This window comes from Dipteris shenzhenensis, chromosome 29 (assembly GCF_047967505.1).
Source record: "Dipteris shenzhenensis isolate YYH24624 ecotype China chromosome 29, Dip_SZ_1.0, whole genome shotgun sequence".
NCBI classification, from domain to species: Eukaryota; Viridiplantae; Streptophyta; class Polypodiopsida; order Gleicheniales; family Dipteridaceae; genus Dipteris; species Dipteris shenzhenensis.
In genome coordinates, this window is record NC_141624.1 from 5,076,940 (window position 1) to 5,099,854 (window position 22,915).

At 40.3% G+C, this 22,915-nt stretch overlaps 1 protein-coding gene across 4 annotated transcripts; it reads left to right on the top strand.

Annotated features, from left to right (window-relative positions):
• The first annotated feature begins 7,942 nt into the window (after window positions 1-7,942).
• On the top strand, window positions 7,943-10,181 carry LOC147882339 (omega-6 fatty acid desaturase, endoplasmic reticulum isozyme 2-like). 4 transcript variants are annotated; one of them, XM_087401086.1, is made up of 2 exons: window positions 7,943-8,013; window positions 8,757-10,181. In XM_087401086.1, exon 2 carries the CDS (start codon window positions 8,780-8,782, stop codon window positions 9,905-9,907), a length of 1,128 nt encoding a protein of 375 aa, XP_087257212.1. In that variant the 5' UTR covers window positions 7,943-8,013; window positions 8,757-8,779; the 3' UTR covers window positions 9,908-10,181. The 4 variants fall into 4 exon arrangements, with proteins under 4 accessions (XP_087257212.1, XP_087257214.1, XP_087257215.1 ...); XM_087401088.1 differs by lacking the exon at window positions 7,943-8,013 and adding an exon at window positions 8,035-8,210; XM_087401089.1 differs by lacking the exon at window positions 7,943-8,013 and adding an exon at window positions 8,245-8,396.
• Window positions 10,182-22,915: the final 12,734 nt, after the last annotated feature.

Below are 22,915 nucleotides of genomic sequence, written 5' to 3' on the forward strand. Positions count from 1 at the left end.
TGCTCTCGGTCCACGGTACAGTCATCACCTTGATTTTTTGATATCTGTTCATGAGAATTGGGTTGCAATTGAGACTTTGTTTGGAGCACGTCTGAAGAATTCAAAAGTCTTGTTGAAGTAAGAACTATTTAGCCTGAGAATGAAAGAAAGAGTCTCTCTGGGAGAACACCTAAACTGCATGCACATTATTATTCATCAACTGGGGCTGATCTGGGAGTTCGGGTTGAAGACGATGATACAAAGGCTGTTCTGCTAACTAGTTTGACTCCTACCTATGGAGAACTAGTCAAGATATTGAGAGTAAGCACCAACTTGTCACTGGAAGGAATGATCACGACACTGCTTGATGAAGAACGTCATCAACAACCTGCAAATGAAGACGACAAAGCATATACAACGTACAAGAATGTCAAAGAAAAGAAAAGTATGCAGTGTGGATTCTGTGGGAAGCTCGGGCATCGTGAAGAGTACAGTTTCAAAAAGCAAGACGAGATTGAATGAAAGAACAATGAAGGAATGCATGCAGTTGTCTTCGCATGACTCTGCATATCCCGAGAGGATGCAGAGAAGGACTTTGTCTTTTGAAACATGCTGTGATAACATCATAGTTTGATAAACTAGAATAAAAGATGTAAAGCCAAAAATATCCAATAAGATTGAGGCAGTAAGTTTAGTCGTAGAAATCTCTTGTTGATGAGCATCTATAAACTGGTTTTGAGTTCTTCAAAATTTCAGTCTCACTGTGCATGAGCAAATTGTAGTTATATGCCCTCACTCGATTTTGTGAGGTAGTCTTGGCAATTGCTTGTGTTTTGCAAGAATGTTGTCTTGGAACAAGGTCCTCGGATTTGGATCATTGTCATTTGTCAACAAACTTGATTTTGACACAAGGAGATAGATCAATAACCCACCTGGTTTGAGAGGGGGTGTTGGAGAATCAAACCATGTATGGGTTATAGGAGAAAGGGAGGTTAAGTGAGTTGAGTGACATGTGTTATAATGCATGGTGGAGAGAATGCATGATTTAAGGAGGATTGCTCTCTCTAACTCTGATGTTTCGATGGAGTAAATCTCGGCTTGATTGAACGTCTCCCGAGTCTTCTAAGCTTACATATACTAATGGCTTGGTGCTGTGAGTATATACGATCTTGACAAGATGTAGTCTTCACTTGAATATAAATTCCTTGTTTTCCATGGTTCTCTCAATCTTCTCAATGCTCTCTACGTTCATTTTCTCTTAGATTAGTTGCATGCAAGCATCTTCAGAGGTGAGTGAGTGAGAGAGAGAGAGAGAGAGAGAGAGAGAGAGAGCAAATTTGGGCTAGAGATAGAGAGAGGGCATAAATATAGATTTATATTTATGTTTATTTTAATATATATATATATACATACATATATCCATATTAATAATTTTACCCCTAATGAGGGGGTCTTGAAACTGGAAATTTTAATTCTTTAAATTAAAGAATTTCTAAGATCCCACCCTGAGACCTAGTGGAGCGGGTCTCTAGCCCATCGTAGACGGGTCAAGCTTCTTGCCGTTCATATTCAGAATTGCGAGGAAGCTTTATTAGCCATCAAGCCCCACAACCAGAAGTTCACTCTCTACGTTCATTTTCTCTTAGATTAGTTGCATGCAAGCATCTTCAGAGATGAGAGAGAGAGAGAGCAAATTTGGGCTAGAGATAGAGAGAGGGCATAAATATAGATTTATATTTTAACATATTTTTACATATAGATACATATATCTATATTAATGAGGGGGTCTTGAAACTGGAAATTTTAATTCTTTAAATTAAAGAATTTCTAAGATCCCACCTTGAGACCCAGTCGAGCGGGTCGCTAGCCCATCGTAGACGGGTCAAGCTACTTGCCGTTCATATTCACAATTGCGAGGAAGCTTTATTAGCCATCAAGCCCCACACCCAGAAGTTCATAACTCCACAAATTTGAGAGGACCTTTGAGTACCATAAATTTGCAAAACTCTAAAGATTTGAGAGGAGCTTTGAATGCCATAAATCTGCAAGGTAGCAGAAATTCATGACATGGCAGGCCCAAAATCATTTTTCGCTTTCGAGACCCGTGGAGCCATTACTTCGTCCTACCTCTGGGCTGAGCGAGGGCCCGAAAAGAGAACATGGATAAAGCAGCAAGAGAACGGCAAAGTATCTTGGCAGGACTAAATGTAGAGGCGGCCACAAGAAGAGACACTGGGCGTCAAGTGACATTAGTAACTATTGTCTTGTCGGGCTCACCAAAAGAGGAAATCTGCGAATCTGCGTCAAGTTGGGATGTGCCACGTTGGCATGCATCGCTCTCATTGGCTGGACTGTATTGCGGCCCCTCGTTTTCGCGTGACCCTTTGTCGCTTTCGAAAAATATCTTCTCTTTAAAAGCGGCTTCATGTACGCCTCTCATATTCATCTTGAGATTCGGTACTCCACCGAATATGCTCAGGCTTACCAACTTCCAAGAGCAAATTTCTTGTTGAAATTTCGCTTTCCATCCTCAACCTCTAAACTTCCCTGAGCACGGTACTCCATTGGAGATACATCCTATTGTTGAGCAACATGATCCATTGGAGATGTACACATTCTACCCCCATTGTTCCCACTTCACATGCTAGTTAGCATTGGAGATGGATCCGATTGGTGAGCAAGATTATACATTGGAGAAGTACGGGATTGGACCCCCATCGTGACATCCTAGTTAGCAGTGAGCAAGCAAGTGCCTTGACTTTGTTTATGCTACTCCACAAACTTTCCTTTTTGTATAACCACTAATTGCGGTTAGAGGGGAATCCATAAACGTTAGAAGAGAGGGAGAAATTAAGCTAAAGGCTTCCCTTCTCCAATGGCACCATGACACAAACACAAAGGCAAAAGCTATCACTCCATTAGACACCTCAAAAAATAAATAAAAGTGTTCCCCTCTTTGGAGAATCAAAAAGAGAAACTCAAGTAGTGGTAAGCCAAACTCTGGTAAGACTCAACAACTAAATTTTTAGCTTGCCCCAAAGGGGTAGGCCTTACTAATCGTTTGGGCTTGAAAGAGAAAATCTGGTATCCACCTTGGAAAACTATCTTTGGGGCATCAATAAATGGGGCAATAACCTATTTGGGGCACCTTCTCTCTCTCTCTCTCTCTCTCTCTCTCTCTCTCTCTCTCTCTCTCTCTCTCTCTCTCTCTCTCTCTCTCTCCTCTCTCTCTCTCTCTCTCTCTCTCTCTCTCTCTCTCTCTCTCTCTCTCTCTCTCTCTCTCCTCCTCCTCCTCCTCCTCCTCCTTCCCTCACCTTCTTCTACCCCGCCTTTGAAAGTGAAATTCGATGCTTTCTTTTTCGTAGGGTTTTTTGCTATTTTCATGCACTGTTCAAATCGTGTTTGGCATTTCCACGGGCATGCCTTTTGAATTTATTCAACTTGTTATCAAAGTGATGGTGGGTTTTCTTTTGCTTAAAAATGTAGCCCAAAATTGATCTCAGCCTACAAGCATGTAACTTGATACATTAAAACCAAGTGCTTTATATTTCAAAAAAAGGGTGTTGTTGTAGTTATCCTTTTTAAAATAGGTTTACTAAAGTACGAGGTAGGCCTTAAAATGAAAATCAAGGGGTCACTCAACCGTTGATTAGAGGATACTAATAAGCACTAAGGAAATATGGCTAGCTCAATATGTGCCAAAGCTTAAAATACAACTTTGCCTAACAACACAACCACACGTATTACGTCCCTGGCTAATCATGTGTTGCTACAAGTGTTAGGAAAGACCCTAAGGGGAGAGCTTGTTAGGAAAGGTCCTAAATCTTTTACAGTTAGAGTGGCCTAGGCTATATATTTGGTATGAGGGCTTGGGTCATGGGATTTCATTGATCAATACACCCATAGGCATGGCAGTGGGGCTAGCAAGCTAGGCAGATCCTCATGGAAGGGGCTTACACGGTATGGGACACAAAGCTCTACTAGTTAGGGCCAAGCCATGTACCTTACCTGTGACCTCTACTTTCTCGGGGTAAGATGGATGAGCTCTATGGTTGGGTGTGAGTTCAAATTGTGATTGTTGTCATGAAAGCAAAAGTGGTGTGCGCAATTAAAGGCGAAGCCAAAAGCAAGGAAAGAGAAGGATAAGGCCACGAAGGAAGCAGGACAATCATATAATCAAAAGATCTAAGCCAATTGATTTTGGAGCCATACAAAGTACAAGGCTACCCTCCATTTTATAGAGATGGATAGCAATCCATCCTTGAATCAAGGATGAGGTCTACCCTTTTGAGACCCTTTTCCTCCACACTCTATCTTTCCATCTTGACCACACACCTAAAGGGACTCTTCACACCATGTCCTATGAGAGGGAAATGCTAATTTTACCATTGGGAAGGTCGGTAGAACTCCCTCAGACATGAGCATGTATTGGATAGAGACTTGCCATATATGGAAGCCCGTTCCATCATAGTGATAGTATGCTTTACCATTGGGAAGGTTTACCAATTTGTAGGGAGATCGGTAGTGTCTAGTCCCTTAACAAATGACAATTATTATGAGTTAACAACTCAAAAGCATAAGCAAATGCTCAAAATATAGGTTGAATGCAAAGAGTGCTTGCTCCTTCTCTTATGTTCTTGCTTGTCAAAAAACAAGCAGTCAACTATAGGGTTGACTAGCCTTAAATAAGGACTTTAGAGCCAAAGGTTAAAAGCATCCAAAAACAACCTTCACAAATAAATTTTGCAAAAGCTCAAACCAAGGATAACAATGAATATTGACATCACGGCAATGGAGAGAACTTGAGACATTAGTAGTTTCTAAAATTTGTAGGAGTGGAGACTACACATAGGACTGAAATGAGAAGACGCAAGATCTCAATAAGCTATTGGCATGGAGCATTGATGCAAGACTCTTGGTTGCTTTATGTTTACGAGTCCAAGAATACTATACAAAGGTAGCTTGTTTTATGTTTTTAGAGTCCAATAATGCTACACAAAGGTAGCTTGGTTAGATTGTAGCATATTTTTTATTAATATTTAGAACCTCCATAGTGCTTCATGCTTGTAGCCTGTTGTGCAATATTTGTTCCCTCATTTTTTATCCAAATCTAGCACAATTATGGATTTGCAAAGGTGAGATCTCAAATGAATATGGTTTTCATCCTAGTGTCCTAGATCAAGCGCTTCTAATCTAGCAACAAATACTTTTGTTGTTTTGGATTCATCAAATTGATACGAATTGAGAGGTGATCCACCAAATTTGTGTAGTGGTTGATAGAATTAGACGTCACAAGGATATTTGTTAAAGACCACACTCGAGGATAGACTTTTGGAGCATGGATTTATTTTTACAAATTAGTGAAGCATACTATCGCGTCAACCAGTATATTAGCATGATTGAGGCTTTCAAGGTACCCTCAATCCAATCAAATTTTTTTGAAGTGACGAACCCATTGAGGGATTTGTTCTTAGTTGTCATAATCAATGGTATAAAGTCTACAATTGAGTGCAACAACAAAAATATGAACTTTCTCTTGAACAAGGCAAACACAATAGTAATAGTGAGCACTGAACCAATAAATTATTGCAACAAGCACAATGGGAATAATGACCCTTTAGCCAACAATTGATGAAACTTCCAATTTGATAATAATTGTGGAAAGAGGGAAAGAGATGCATATTCTACTTTCTGCTAGATGTCTTCTAGTAGTCAAGCTTAGTAATGTCCTAAATGTAATGTTAAATTTAAACTTCTTGTAAGCCCTAACACCAAGGGGCATGCCAATGTGTTTACGCTTCATAGGGTTCCCTTAATAATCAATTATGTTGCATATAAACCCAAAGAAAGGTATAAAATGAGCAATAATTTGAACAAGAGTCCATTCTGCCTCCATTGAGCATAGATATGTGCACTGACCAACAACACTCCCCATAATGCTAAGGGTGGAAGTTGTGTTCTTATTGAAAACATCATCCATTCTTTAAAAACTAACATGTACGACGTATTTTCACCTGGCATGTTAGTAGAACCCCACCTCACTCTAGCATCAACATTTCAATCTGCCTTAATTGAATGATCAACCCAATTAAAGGCACTTTTTGGAATGTTCCAAAGCCATATACATAAGTGTGAGGAGGTTAAACTTAATATATAGAGCCAATGGCCATATTTAACATTGATAAGGGTTTTCAGTCCCGCACCTTATTCCTTTCTGGCTTCTTTGGATAAGTTTCAACAACCCAAAATTAACATCACTACATAGGCCTCCTACAAAATGCAATATTTTAACTAGCCATCCATTTAAAATGTCCTGATTGGAAACCTATTAGGGCATTGATCTTTCCCAATGCAATATTTCTAGCCACCTTCTATCATCGTCCATGTAGGCTGTTTGTAAAAGAGCATCCTCTTTGGAGTTCCAAGAGGTTGAAATGAGCTGCACATATTGAAGCAACTGGATAGACTTATCCTTTTGGTGTTGGTCAACGAGACCATCACTACTCAATCCACTACTATCTTGTCAGGTTGCATTCAAATGAAAAGAAACGGCTTCACCATTTAATAGAACCCCATAGTGTCAAATTACTAGATGAGTTGACAATTATTATAGTGTTTGTGCTCCCCACCAAGAAGGGTCAAAGCCACCATCCACCAAGGCTAGAGTTATCATATTGATTCGAACTTGTAGTTTTCAAATGTGAGTTGTTGCTCTTATTGTTCTATGTGGGAGCAAGAGGGAACTTTGATGGCTTAAAGAACTACACACGAGAAGCTATGTCTTGTGTAAGTGTAGACTGAATTGTACTCAATAGGGTGGAAATGATCCCCCTACCTTCCTCTTGTTTGAGAGGTTCTAGTACACAAGAAAAAAGGGCACAAACACAACATATCCCTTAATAAAAAGTGTCTTTCGGTAGAAATTTTGGTAGGAGTGGGGTGGTTATGCATTGGTTGCATCATGCAAGCTATATAAATCCTATTGACTTTTAAAAGCACCAATGGCTCTACCCACTTTCTTGAAGTAAACCTTGGCATAGTAAAGGGTAGCATACTAAGCTTAATCTTGCCTGAAGTGCCCATGTTTTCTGCTTTTTGAAAATTTGAGTCTCCTTTTACCACATCTTTTATGCTTCTTTGTTGTCCATGTTCTGTTTGTGTTTATTTGGTTGTGACTAGTACATGTTATTTTGCATTCTCTTTGATGAAATATAACTCATTTATTGCATAAAGATATTTGTTGCTATGGTGAAATATAATGCTCGTTTATTGCGCAAAGATTTTTGTGCTATAGCTCATGACAACCTATTGCAGAAAGATTTCTGTTATTCTACCCCACTTTCCATCCATCCCCTCCACTACTTACAACGATGTTGGAGAGGTAAATGTGCTTGCTTAAGGAGCTTACTTTTATAGACAATAGTGTTGGTACTGTTGTCGAGTTTTATATTAAGTAGGTTTAGAATACAGACAAGAGTGTTGGTAATGCTGTAGAGTTTTACATTGAGTAGATTCATAATAAAAGTTGAGTATGGGCACATATTGAGTTTCGCCCAAAAGTTTGCTAGGGGGACATAATTGCAAAACATTTAAGATACATGGGGTTATATATTGAGTAGGTTTAGAATAAAAGTTTGGCCCAGAAGTTTGCTAGGGCAAGCGCGCACATCCAATTCACACAGCCCATATGCATTCAATGCAGCATGGGCATTGATCATGGGTAGTGCCCAGGGTGAGCAAGTGTGCAGATACGCATGCCCGGATGCATTCAATGGAGCGTATATAGTCGTGTAACACCCTGAGAAGGTAGTAAAGTCTATGAAATGGCTAGTGTGTAGAAAGTTGAAAGAGGAGGGGGGGGTGAAATGGTGTGAACGGAAATTGAGGGTGACAAAGGGTCAGCAAAGCGGTTGAAAGGTTAACAAAAAGGGGTAGGGTGGTATTCAAAAAACAAGTAGGAGCTCTTCACCACCACTTTTAAAGGCTTAGCTTCACCATTCTAGAACTCCCCTTCTTCCTCCACCACCCTCAAAGGTCCTTCCTTTCTCTTCCTCTCTGTTCCTTCTCACAACCCATCTCTCTCCCCTTCTCTTTACCCTCCTCCTCCTGCAGTTTTCTCCCCTTTTTGCTTCTCGGGCTCGTCCCCTGCCCTGCCTCCTCTCTCTCTTGCTTATGGGCGCATAATGTACCTTGTTTTCCTTCCTCGGTCCCTTGCTTTCTTGGGCTCTCGGGTGCTTGCCTTGCTTTCATTCCAAAGTTGCTTTTTCCCATTACTTCTTTTCTGCTTTTCCGTGGCTTGACTACTGTACGTTTTAAGGTTTCTTTCAGTGGTCGATTCTTGTGGGTCTGCTCGTCTTGTTCACTCTTGACCAGCGGTGCGCAGCACCTCCAAGTCCCCAGATTACAGCAGGTCTTAGGTTGTGCGGTCTACGTGTACTTGCTTATTTGGATCTTCCTTAGATTTTCAAGTTCAAGAAAGATGTTCCGCTCTGTGAAGATCCCGTTTTGTGCTTATTGGCCAGATTTCAACGATAACTGTTTTTTGCTGTTGCTTCTAGCAGCTTATTGTCACCTGTTTTGTTCTCTTTAATGTTTTTCATCGTTGTTTCCTCTTGCTCTAGTGCCCGGTTTCGTCCTTTTTCTGCAGCTCTCTGTGGGCACTCCTTAGTCTGTAGCCTTGGCTTTGCTGTTGCTCTTGGTCAAATTCTTTGCATGGAGATTGTGAATTAATCATAAGAGAGCGTGTAATCTGATGCTTGTGTTTCTACTGGTTGCAGACGATCGGGTGCTCTGCGCTGCAATGGGTGGTGGTGGAAGGATGGCCTTAACGACCAGGCAAGACTGCAGTAGAGCTCCATATGCTAAACCTTCGTTCACAGTCGGCCAGTTGAAGAAGGCCGTTCCCCCTCGTTGTTTCAACAGATCTCTACTCAGATCAGGGTCGTACTTGGTTGTGGATCTTCTCATAGCGAGTGCTCTGTTCTTCGCCACTACCTTTTTCAAATTCCCAGGTCTCCTGGGGTGGATTCTTTGGTCGTTCTACTGGGTTGCTCAAGGATGTGTGCTAACAGGAGTGTGGGTGATAGCTCACGAGTGCGGGCATCATGCATTTAGTGATTATGTGCTGGTGGACGACCTTGTCGGCCTTGTGTTGCACTCATGGCTCCTAGTGCCCTACTTTTCCTGGAAATACAGTCATAGGCGACACCATAGCAACACGGGAAGCATTGAGCGGGATGAAGTGTTTGTTCCAAAAACAAGGGAACGGGCAGGCATCAACGCAAAGTTGTTAAACAATCCACTCGGAAGGATCTTGTCCATAGCCATTACTCTTACCCTGGGATGGCCGTCCTACCTGTTGTTCAATGCTTCAGGAAGGCCATACAAAAGATTTGCCTCTCATTTCGATCCCAATGGTCCGATCTTCAATAGCAGAGAGAGATTGCAAGTATTAATCAGTGATCTGTCTCTTCTGGGTGTTGGCATATGCCTCTACAAAATAGCTTCCGCGTATGGGCTCATTTGGTTGCTCAAAGTCTACGCAGTTCCTCTCATGATCGTGAACGGATTTTTGGTCCTAATCACATTCCTTCAGCACACTCACCCTGCTCTTCCTCATTACACAGATTCGGAGTGGGAATGGCTCCGAGGAGCTCTGTCTACCGTAGATCGTGATTTTGGCTTTCTCAACCATGTGTTCCATCATATCACTGACACGCATGTTGCTCATCACATCTTTTCTACTATGCCACACTACCATGCCGCTGAGGCCACTAAGGCAATCAAGCCTATCTTGGGCAACTATTATCAATTCGATAGCACTCCAATTATGGCAGCTGTGTGGCGGGAATTCCAGGAGTGCGTAATTGTTGAGGCCGATTCCCCGAAAGACCATGGAATTCTTTGGTATACAAACAAACTAGATTGATTTCAGGGCGAAAGCTTTTGGCAGGGTGAACATATGTCAGGCCTTGTAAGTTCCGAAAGGAACGTGGCCCTTCTAGACCGGCTGTGTGCTCAATTTTGAAGATCTCTTGTTCAAGCTTGAGTGGAGATGTGTTCCATTCCTAAAGTAGATCTATTCATTGCTGTAACACTTGAAATTCCTCATTATTTGGAACTGTCGGTGTACTTTTCAGTAGTTGTTTCGTTTCAGAATTGCCACATCTCTCTCTCTCTCTCTCTCTCTCCCTGCTCTCTTGTTCCTGTCTCTTCCCCAAATCAGGAGAGTAATGTAATATGGTCATTCACAATTTTGTATAGTATCTTTTTAAGCGTCGAATCATTTTTGTATTTTTGATGGCTTATTCATGAACGTAGGTTCATATCGAAATACATAGCTTCAAGACCATTTTTTGAAAAAACTGCTAATCTAAGTTTAGGGATTTAGAAAACCTGGATCGATGTCAATACTTTGGGCCATTGGTTGTAGATGCCACATTCTTCCGTTTTAAGATTTAAGTATTCGTCTTTACCTTCTTGTCTTCAAAGAAAATCTTTTACTTTGGTCCATTGGTTCTAGATGCTGTCTTTTGGAAACTTTTCATAGATTTTTAAGCCTTATTTTCCAGAGCAAACTGTTTGAATGAAAAAAGTTATTCATGCAAGCAGTTGGAGTTTCTCCTCGAGAGTACTGCTCATCACTACAGGTTCACCTAATGATGAGGCCCTTCGTTCATGTAATACATGATGCACATTATGTATTGGGTGGATGTTGTTATAGCTTTCCCCAGAATATTATGAGGGGGTTGATGGTCTGTACTTATCAATATAAAGGCGAAAAGCTTGATCGGGAGGAATTACTTGCACAGCGAACAAATAACAGATCCCAGCAGGAAATAACGACCACTGTGAAATCTATGATTGAGGTGGTCAGCTGAGCTCCCAACTCTTGCAAAACAGGACGTTAATATATTCCCGCCTTCAAGTTTTCTGCAGATTCTCAGCTTTGTTTTGACGGGGGAATAAAAGGGTTCTAAGCAAATTTGGAGTCTTTCAGTTTGTGCTTTTCTGAATTTTAGTTTGAGAGAATGGAGCGGTCGCCAACCTGCCACATGGCAGCCCAGAACGGGCATCATTGGAATCGTGTGTATTTTTAGGAGAGGTTTGACCTGTGGCTCCCCCAACCGCACCCATTTGTCTGGCGCCTGTTCTTGTAGGACATCCAAGGCACGGCACCATGCAATCTCCATTAATCTACTGCGGGAGGCTTGCAGATGGAGAGGTGATTGGAGGTCTCAAGCTCTCCCCCTCCTAGAGAAATGTGCGAGCTCATTTCCCATTTCCTTTTGTTTCCAGGTAAGGCTAATGCGCACATACACGTGCCCTTTAGGCCATCATAGGGATTCACGAGTAACCAGACTCGTCTACAACAGGCTAGCGACTTGCTTTGTCGGGTCTAGAGGTGGGGATCCTAGGCTCCCTTTCATTTCAAGGAATACAACTTAAGATTTTATTTATAAATCTCTATATCTAAATGCTTCTTATGAATTTTAAACATTTTCGGAGACTATCCTTCGAGACAAACTGGTTCATTGTTTAGGGTAATCCTCCATGTTGCGCAGGTCTAAAAGTGTGCCAACTTTCTTAAAGTAGTAGTAAGATATACATACATACATATATATATATATATGTTATATATATATATGTTCGTTTGTTTTATATATTATATAATTATTTAATTTTGTTAATTATTTGAGAAATTACTTATAAATTATTATTAAAAATTAACATGTTTTCTCTCCTCTCTCTCTCTCTCTCTCTCTCTCTCTCTCTCTCTCTATCATGCCCTTCCCAGCATGGAGGATTACCCTAAACCATGAACCGGTTTGTAGGCGGAGAGAGAGAGAGAGGGAGAGAGTATATTTTTAATATTAATTTATAAATTTCTCAAATAATAAATACAAATTAAATAAATATATAATATATAAAACAATGAACATATAAATAAATAAATAAATAAATAAATAAATAAATAAAGTATCTTATATGTGTGTGTGTGTCTCTCTCTCCCTCTCTCTTGACCCTATCTCTCTCTCTATCTCTATCTCTCAATGTCATGTCTCCCTCTCAGTGCTCTTGTATAATATAATATATACTATATTATAAAATGTATAATATAATATAATATTGTATTCTCTCTCTCTCTCTCTCTCTCTCTCTCTCTCTCTCTCTCTCTCTCTCTACTTGGCGTCTAGTCTTGTAAAAATTGGAGACGTGGTGGTATATCTCGTTGGCCATGTTTGCATGCATTCCATGCCATGTGTTACGACGCTCAACCGTTCTGCTGTAGATTTTCCAGCAACCCTCAACCCTCGTGGTCACTGTGGGAACACTCTGAGCACGAATATCTGCATACCTATGAAGTCTCCTAGTCCCATCGTGTGCCCTTGACATAGAATAAGCACTACTTGCATCCATCAAAGAAGCCTGAAGCAATTCCTTTGTTGCCTCCTCTATGGGATAAAGAACTCAACTTAGCCACAGATATGAAATAGAAAGTAGGAGCGCCTTGTAAGCCATCATAGAGCAAATCAAATGGCCACCATCTTGTAGAAGAGCTCCTAATGCTCATGATCACATTGATACTCTCGAAGATAGGTTTTGAGCTCTGTCTGCAAAGCGATTCTGGTGGTCACACTAATACTTGTGGAGATTAGCACATAAGCACTTTCAGTGCATTAGACTAAAAAGAGAAGGAAAGATGGACAAAGGTGATCACTAACTATGAATCTTGTAACACTCATACAAAAATTGTATTTGTAAAGCTTCATGAATGCATCTATACTTACAATGATGGTTGCAATTTGCAATGGATGATCCCAGAACCGTCTCAAGCCCTACACCTGCACCATTATCACCGGAGTGCAAGCCATTAGATTATATATATATATAAATAATATGTTAATATAGTATATCATATAAAATCTATAATATACTATATATATGTATTATATAATGTAATAAATTATGTATTTATCTCTCTTTCTCTTTCTCTCTCTCTCTCTCTCTTAGTCTCTCTCCTCTCTCTTTTATCTTTTATATATATATAATTTATTTATTTATTTTTAAAGATTTACTTACATTTTATATTATATATATATCTTATTTATTTATATTTATAGATTTACTTACATTATATATATATATCCTATTTAGATATATTTATTTATATATATTTGCACACACACACACACACACACACATATTCTCTCTCTCTCTCTCTCTCTCTCTATCTCCTTTCTCTTATAATAGTGCCGTGACACATCATCTTCGATGTCATCAAGTTTAATAGAATAGAATAGATGTAATATACATATAATGTATTATGCAATATATTATGTATTATAATATTTGAATATATTTATTATAAATAATATAATCTAATAAATAATAAACAATATATATTTTAATATTATATAATACACATGTGTATAATATATTATGCAATATATTTTATATTATAATACTATAATATATATTAAATAATTTATAATAAATATATTATGTAGCACTCTCTCTCTCTCTTTCTCTCTCTCTAGTATATATATATATATAGTTTGAGCATGACATATGGAAGGGAGCCGTCCTATAGTATAATAATATAAATTAAATTAAATTATATATATTTAAAAATAAATATTAAATATTAAATAAATGCCTGTGATCCTATGTGTGCCCATGGTGTCCAGTATATGTCTGCGTCGTCTGTCGTGATTCGCATGTGTCTGCCGCCATGTGTCTATCGTGGGTGCCAGCTGTCACATGTCCGCCCATTACTGCATGTTTGTGTGTCTGTCCCGCGTGCCAGACCAACAAAATATTATGCATTATCCTCACCAAGGTAGTAGAACCACAACGTTCTAATTGGGCAGAGAAACTGAATGCAGCCTTATGGGCATACAGAACCACACTCAAGGTCAGTATAGGGAACACACCTTTTCAATTTGTGTACGGCCTTGAAGCTGTGGTCTCACTAGAATTTGTAATACCAAGCCTACGCATAGCAGTACAGGAATGCATGGGAGACCATGAATCCTTGAAAGAAAGACTCTATCAGTTGGAGAAGCATACAAAGACAAGACTAGTCACCTACCATGCCATGACAATAGAAAAACATAGAAGAAAGGCATGGTTTGACGGAAATCTTAAAGCTAAAGACATCAAGGAAGGTGACTTGGTCTTGTTATACAATGTCAAAGTACACAAGGGGAAACTCAAGTATCTAGGTCAAGGACCCTACCGAGTAAGAAAGATGAATCCCATCAGAGCTGTGCTGCTAGAAACATTGGATGGAATCCAATTCAATACAACCATAAACGGGAGCCGATTGAAAGTGATATAACATCAACACGCAAGCCATCCCCGATAATAATGAAGTTTTGGGAACCCCAAGTCTTCAATAGTTTGCACTAGATTGTTACACGTGCACTCACTAGCATATGCATGTTTTCGCACATATAGTTTGCACTAGATTGTTATACGCACACTCATTGGCATATGCACGTTTTTGCACATTTAGGAAGACCTAATCAATTTTTAGGGATGATTGAGTCTTAGTTTCCCTATTAAATCCCACAAATAAGCATATATTTAGTCCCTACCTAATCGACACATCACGTGTACTCACACGATTTTGCATAGGCACATAATAGATTGCATCAATAATAGTATCACACACTTTCATTCCATACTCTCAAAGCATGCAATGAATTGACAAGCAGGACAAGAAGCTATGCCAAAACTCAAGATGAATTGGCAAAAGAGTCTATAGCCTCAGCAACGAGACCCCCGCCAAACATCACAGCCATCTCCTAAATGTAAAAATATTAGACTTGCATACAAACTTATCTACAAGCTCAATGATACGGGTGCAATCGCATCCAACATGTATGCAAGATAGCAAGAAATACTAGCCTCAACAACAAGACCCCCACCAAATCTCTTCCCAAGAAGATTCGATGGCAAAGTCCGCAGCCTCAGCAACGAGATCCCCTCTAAAGTTCACAGCCGTCTACCCCTCCTCAAGAGGAGATAAGCTTCCTGACTACAGACCACAAATGGTATAGTGCAAAAGCCTTACAGTAGGAACGACTCGCATGCCACAAGCTCAATAGCCACTGGGTTACGCACATGGCATCCCAACTTCAAAATCAAAATAAGCCATAACCGGAGGACGGGTAATCAAATGGATCTGGGAGTATGTTGTCTCTATGCTAACATGGACTTAGGTAGTACAGAATGTGTGTGTAGAGTAGTGGCAAAGCTCCGCTTGTACTTGCATAAGGCTAGAAATAATCCCTCTTAGAAATCCAACTTGCATGTTCTACATGCGAGTTCTACATGCAACTCCTACATGCAAGAAATTGAAGTCAAGGATGGAGGCATTGAAGCAACTACTTCAATAGTGTCTGTCTAATTTAGTGATACATTTTTACTTTTTGTATTTTAAAAATATTTCCTTGCTGAGAGATGTGAAAATCATGAGTGAAACATCACCGAGTGGGACAATTGGGAAACACCACCTCTGTGCAGGTGGATTTAGATAACAAGAGTCTATTCCTAGAGTACTACACACATGGTATAGGAAAGGAAGTAGATATTGAGAGGTCTTAATTCACATAGGAATTTGAAGTTCAAATCTAGAATGGGGCGAAGTGAAGCAAGATAGAGACTCGATGATCTCTCATTCTCCTCTTTGTTTCCTTACAAGTGATTGTATCCACTTTTATTGAAGAATGTAAATGGAATGCATTTTTCTATAATCTTTTAGTTACTTTGCTATGTGTGTCATTTGTTGAAAGCATGATATGTAGTCCTGGTTGTGACTCACGTGTCATTAGGAAGTTCATCAATACGCTGAGGGCACTACCTCCTCCAACTCCCATGGTGAGGAGCAATGTAAGGCTTGTCGTCCACTTGTGTCACACAAGTAGCTTCCGGATTGTTGCAGTGTGACTCCATGAGAGGAAGAAGGGGAGGTAGAAGGGAGAAGAGAGGGGGAAGGGGAAGGAAAGAGGGGAGTGAAGGGGGAGAGGGAGTGGCAATCACAAAGGTACTATGATAGGAAACAAGAGAATACTCAAAACAACTCATGGAAGAGAGGAAGAGAGCTTGTATTCCCAAATGCGTGCATACAAATGAAGACCAAAGTCAAACCTTTGGCTTTTTATACATTCCACCTTTTGAAGAGAGGGCCAACCCTATTCTTTTTTACATCTCTCTCTCTTTCTTGCTTTTTACAAGGCACTTGGGCCCATACGGGCAGATTTCTATTGTCTTCCTTTCATCCTCTCCCTATTATCCATGCTATCTTGCAAAATATATCGTTGTTAACCATGGCAGCTAACATGCCCTCCATGTTCACGATTCATCCATGGATCGGACTTTGTGCATGATGTCGGACTTGGTGTTCCGAACAATCTTTAGGAGATGCGGCAAAACGGATGAAGAGGTAGCCAAAAGTGGGTGTCATACATGTCTTTGAAGGTGGTGACCATCAAGAGTATGGACATGTAAGTATAGCCTCATAACCTGAGGGAAGTGAGGCCGGCCATTGAGGTCAAACACTATCTCCAATTGAAGCCACTAAATATTTTCTTCCATTGTGGGCTTATGGGCAGGGATGTCTCATAGCAAAATCATTAGTAGGTGTAAAAAATGCATTGTGGCTGTGACTGCTGGATTGGGGATTGTTGCAAAAATTGTGTTAAATTCTTCCATTTGCATGGCAAGTGTGTAGGAGGTAGCCACCTTTGGAAAATTTAGCTGGGGGAAGTTGTATACTATATTGGGATCTGAGGCCTTCGTGACTTCAGAATCCTTCCACATCCAGCGTCTTTAGAGAGGCATGTAGGTGGGGTCAACTCTTCAATCTTGCCACTAGCTCTCACCCAGCTAAGCAATATGAGTGCCAAAACACCTCTTGCTTCAAAAATGGGAGCTACCATTGAGGTTGAAGCCTTGCTTCACTATCTATTTTTGGCACCTTGCTAATATTTGGGTGGTTATATACCATTGCACGTCTGTCGAGGGTTGTCCCTGTGCCCTTTACAAAAACTTTTCTAGAGGAGCTTTGTGAGGGCACAAACTTCCATTAAATCTTTTCGCCGAAGTTGGAAACTCTGAAACTTCCCTTGCTACCAATTGACGTCAGAGATGTCCTCGAACACCTTGAACGATGTGATGCTCTGGTAAAATGTGTTGTGGTCAAGTGGGGGTTCCTGCAGTAGGGAGTCCTCTTCTTTGACTAGATGCTCGAGTCCATGGATGATTTTTTCAAGTTAGTTTTGTTAAGAAGCTAAACTTTTATATTGGCGTCGAAAGTTTGTATGCCCTAATAAAAATAAATCTTTGAAACATTCGCCATAATTTGAAACTTTTATGCAAAAAATTTTAAAGTTTCTCGAGGATTTACATTTTTTCCTTCAAATTTCCAAAGAATATATATAAAAAAGTACTACATTCTACTAATATTGTGAAACTAAAAAAATGATCTTGAAAACTTTCACCAAGATTTTATATTAATATATAAGCATAGCTTCAATAAAAACATCCATGCTCGAGTCCTCTTCTTTGACTAGATGCTCAAGTCCTGTTCTTTGACTAAATGCTTGTCCCCCCCTCAAAATTTTTTGTGTCGTCTGGACCCTCAACGTCTAGGAAGAGCATGGGCATAAGGATTTGGTACCATGCTATTGTACCCAAATCTCCGGGACCCTCTAGTCCAATGGGCTCATGTATCATCGTGCCTTGTGAGTGTGTGGTGGGGCTATGCTATGAACTGGAGAGTTGTGATGTGGGGCCAAAGGCGGTGGTAGTAGTGGGTGTTGTGGACCAGTGGGTGGTGTGGGGCCTTGTATAGGAATATTGGGGGTAGGGTGGGTAGAATTAAAAATTGCCCAAGTTGTATCTGCATCTAGTTCAGGGATGCTTTTATCGAAGCTATGCTTATATATTAATATAAAATCTTGGCGAAAGTTTTCAAGCTCAATTTTTTAAGTTTCACAATATTGGTAGAATGCAGTACTTTTTTATATGTTTTCTTTTGAAATTTGAAGGAAAACATGTAAAGCTTGCGAAACTTTAATTTTTTTTGCATAAAAGTTTCAAGTCTTGCTGAATGTTTCAAAATTTATTTTTATTAGGGCATACAAACTATCGACACCAATCTAAAATTTTAGCTTCTTAACGAAACTAACTTGAAAAAATCATCCATGATCTAGTTCCTAAAGGTGAGTTGGGTAAGCCATATGTGAATCATCAAATTGCTTGAAGCTAGTTTCAAGCATTTTTTGCAAGGCTTCCATAACTCCATTAAATAGTACTATTCTGCCAATAGGTTGATACTGTGTACTATTGTAGGATGCAAGGTGCCTACATGCGAATTTAACTTCTTACCAGCCATACTATTGCACCCAAGACCTTTGGTCAAAGACTGTGGATTGTAGGGTATGTCTTGCAAGTTGCTGGGCCTAAAAAGTTCTAGAATAGGCCTATCAATTGAAAAAAGGGTGAAATATCTAAGGATGTGATACCAAGTCATAAAATTGAAAAGTATTGGGTGGGTGTCGAGTGTGAGAATGTCTAAGTCATCCTCCAAAATGAGATCATTGTGAAAGTAGCCTATAGGGACCAAAAAAGCAAAAATCCACATTATTTTCCTTGCCGAAGGGAACTAGCCTTTACTAAAGCCTTCCCTCCTTAGGGCAGGCCAAAAAAAATTTGCAAAGAAAATGTTAATAACATACCACATAAAATTGAAGAAATATACCACTACACAGTGATAGAGGCATTGCAAAAATTGTTGGATTTGTTTCCCTTATGTTCCACCATTAGTTAAATGATTAAGAATGATATGGAAATTGTTTTCAACAAATACGAATGCACCCTCATGGAACTTGACAATCCTAATTCTATCATTTCTAAAGGTGCTAAGGATGGCAGAATGTCTGAGCTTTCATCATGGTTTTGATTCAAAGAGCACTAGTTGCTTATCAAGAGATTTTGTGTAGTTAAGAATAGATTTTGTGCAATTACGACTTCAACGAATAGAATTTGTGCCTCTTTGAGGGGTAACACCAATACCACCTTTGCCCACAAGTATTTGGATTATCCTCAAAGATGGGGAAGGGCCTATTTCCACACTAGGGAAATGCATTGCACATATGGGCAAGTTGGGAGGTTGGTGGCGGGAGGGTGGCCTGACGGCCATCAACCATCCAGGCCACATGTAAGGAGGCAAACCCACAAGGAGCCCATTGGGAGGTAGGCGTGCAAGGAGGCAGACTTGCGATTAGCCCAATGCATCCACATCAAGGTAGCCAAACGAGTCCAACCATCTGACATTAGAGGCCCATCTACTTCTCCAACCATCCGACACCAGAGGCCCATCTACTACTCACTCTTGTGATATCTCTCCAAGCATCTATATTCTTTAAGGAGAGGTTGGCTCGGGGACGAATTTGGAGCTTCGGAGACTTTCGAGGCTACCCACCATTCGATCACAATCCACGGTAGCGCGATGATGACATGTGGAAAATGGAGGTGTCCAGAGCAGAGAGCACCCTCCAGTAGTGGACTCACTATGTGGGACCTGACGGTGCGCACACATCCTAATGCACAGTTGGCTGCATCGCACACGTCCTAGCTGCGACAGAATGGACTGTAGTGGCGCTGGCTGGGAGGGAGGATGCGCGAGATTTTGCCATGTGGTTTGCTGTGGAACTTGGATGGATAGGCGTGCAGTAAATGTTTGCAGTGCCACGATGAGCAAGGCACAGTAAATCGTACACGTGGCCAAAACTGGGGCATGACATGCAACATGCAACATGCAACATGCGAGTTCTACATGCAACTCCTACATGCAACATGCAACTCCTACATGCAACTTGCAACTCCTACATGCAACTTCTTTATGCAAGTTCTACATGTAGAGAGATAATGTCTTACAATGCCTACATGTAGAGAGAGAAGCTCTTCAACTTGTATAAATACCCCATAATGGATTGAAGCCCACACTCTTTGGGGCATTGTGTTGAGTTCTACTTTGGTATTCCATCATTTGAATATAAATTTTGCTCATGGACCAAAAAATCACTTATTAACTACCATTGGGGGGCATAAGAGTCTACTATCTGAGCATCAATTTTGGATGCCACATGGGTAGATGGCAATTCAAGAGCTAGTTGCCATTTCTAACTACCATTTTTGGGCATAGGCATAAAAATTAAAAACTTTGCTCAACAATAGGCCTCCCAAGAGCCGAAGCCTTTTTGCAAGAAGGCTTGGAAAACTCTCATATTGGGACATCAACTATGTGTTTGGCATCGATTGTAAACTTCCATGAATGGAATTGCCATGATCACCTGCTCTTATTTGGTCAACCATGTGCTACTTTTCCTTTTCTTAGGAGGCTTTCCTAACTAAGCACCCAATCTGGCCAACCTACATACCAATCAATTGGCTAATCTATTGGCCAATGTGTTTGAACATTTACATCAAAACATAGGACATGTTTTACAATACAATGTATACGACATCCAAATATTGTACTTCTTTAGGAGTGAGTGAAGTGGCATACCTATGCAACTAGTAAGTGCTTTTACAATGCTACGTAATGATGTAGGCTAAGCTACCTCTATTTGCTCCTTATTGATATTGGTAAGTACATTTTCCTATCCATTACAAAATTTCAGACAAAAATATGAAGATTTGTATGATTAAAATACATATGCAAAGACTACAAAGTCACCCCGGCCCCCCCCTAACCCCCCTTACCCCCCTCCCCTGCCCTCCCCCCTCTCCAAATAAAAACCCCAACCCCAACACCCTTTTTGACATCTAATAATGGTGGTGGGGACCCCAAAACTGTTGCAAGCCTACATTGAGGGTTTTGCAACCTTCTTTGGGTCCAAAATACATTTTAAAAATTAAAATTTTTATGGGCCCAAAAATGGAAATGGGGGATAAAAAATGGTTGTCAACCCCCAACATATGACTATATGGTGAAAGATAATTACTCTCTATTGCACATGGTTGAGCAAGGTGAGCTCATGAATTGGGCAAAGGGGGTTCCTACTAGGACTATGGGGGAGACTCAAAGCATAGATAAAAGGGCATTGATAGTCATTTCCCTTCACCCCTTGGCTGACCAATGTACTCGATTGCTTAGTGTGTGCATAATGCTTTGTGAGTGTGAGTGCCTAGTGTGGTAGATTCCCTCTCTTACACTCTGGGTTACGCTTGGCATGCATGTACTACTTGGTTCTTGGGGGTTGTGCAAGCGTGGGTGATTAATGTGAACAAAGTAATAAAAGTAATGCAAGGAACACTGAGTATGAGAGCTAGCATGCAAGCTAGATACTTGTATTAACATAAGAAAAACACACACACACACACACACACACACACACACACACACACACACACACACACACACACACACACACACACACACACACACACACACACACATGCACACACACACACACACACGCACGCACACACACACACACATGTGTGCTAATATTGATATTATTGTTTGACAATGACTCAAGCATAGCATTGGCATTGCTTAAATACCAAGCATGGTGTAAGGATGGCTAAAGGCTTTATTGGACCAACCACAATATTATGCATAAGGCAACATGAACTTAATCCCATGGAGTATATGAAATTATACATGCTTTAGGGAGTATATGATTAGTAGATCCTTATCAATATCTTGGATAAGGGAGCAAAGTATGAAGACATGGTATACTATGGTGATATGAAACAAATAAGTATATGACCCTAAAAATTTTTTTGATCAACTATCATCAACCATTTCATCCATAGTTTTGGTCATTGCAAGATAAATGCACTAGTATGTACATTATAGTCCCATTATAGTCCCTGTCCCACTAATTGATTGGAACTAAGGAGGATCGACAGTAGTCAACCAAAGTTTGTCACAACATAAAACCATGGAGGAGACTCTAAAAGATACCTTACATTCTCCTTGAGGTCAACGTTAGCTTGGGTGTAGTCAATTGCAAAACTATTTTTGGGGCTATGACGCGATGTGCTTCTAGGTGAAATTTGAATTTTGCACGGACCCCCGCTCTCATCGAAAATTTTTCCAATGTCATGAAGGCGCACTGGCATAATAATGAGACACAATCTATTTGTTCAGAACACCACATAGCTCGACACATGCATCTTTGCATTACTTTGTGCAGTGCAATCTCTGGCCTACACCGTCTGATCACTTATCATCGCGCAGCCTTTTCCTACAGCTTTGCCACCTATCACTGGGCACGCACCCATGCAGATCATTATAATTGAAGGTTGGCTTGGAGAGACCACCGCGCTGGTTCTTGCTGTAATAATTAGACGCAATCTATCATTTTGAACACCGTCGCAATGCAATCTGGCCACCTGTCATCGTGCAGCCTTTTGCTGCTTCTTTGCCCGCAGCCCATGCAAATCATAGTTTGGCTTAGAGAGACCACTACAGTTTTTGGTGTAATAATGAGACGCAATCTATCATTCTGAGCATCGCCTCAACACAGTCTCTGACCACCTATCATCGCCTAGAATTCAAGGTTGTCTTGGAGAGACCACCACGTTGGTTCTTGGAGTTATAGCTCCATTACCTATTTTTACGTATTATAGGAGGAGATCTATGAATGCCATAACGCTGGTTCTTGGAGTTATATATTTGTATACCAAGGAAAATGTATTCCGTTGTGCAACTAAGAAAAATGCAATTGACGATATGGGCCTTAAGGGGTCCCCTTTAGGAGTAAGGGCCATATTGACATGCATGGCACGGGCCATATCTACATGCCACTGGACAAAAAATGGCATGTCGATATTGTCAATTGCATTTTTTGAAAGTTTAATTGTATTTTTCTAGATGTATCTCCATGCAACCAAAATGGTGGGGTCATTG

Coding starts and splice junctions, on each gene's coding strand:
- LOC147882339 (XM_087401085.1), top strand. CDS start 8,569: ATGTTTTTCATCGTTGTTTCCTCTTGCTCTAGTGCCCGGTTTCGTCCT. Junction 8,633..8,756: donor TCCTTTTTCTGCAGCTCTCT/GTGGGCACTCCT, acceptor TACTGGTTGCAG/ACGATCGGGTGCTCTGCGCT.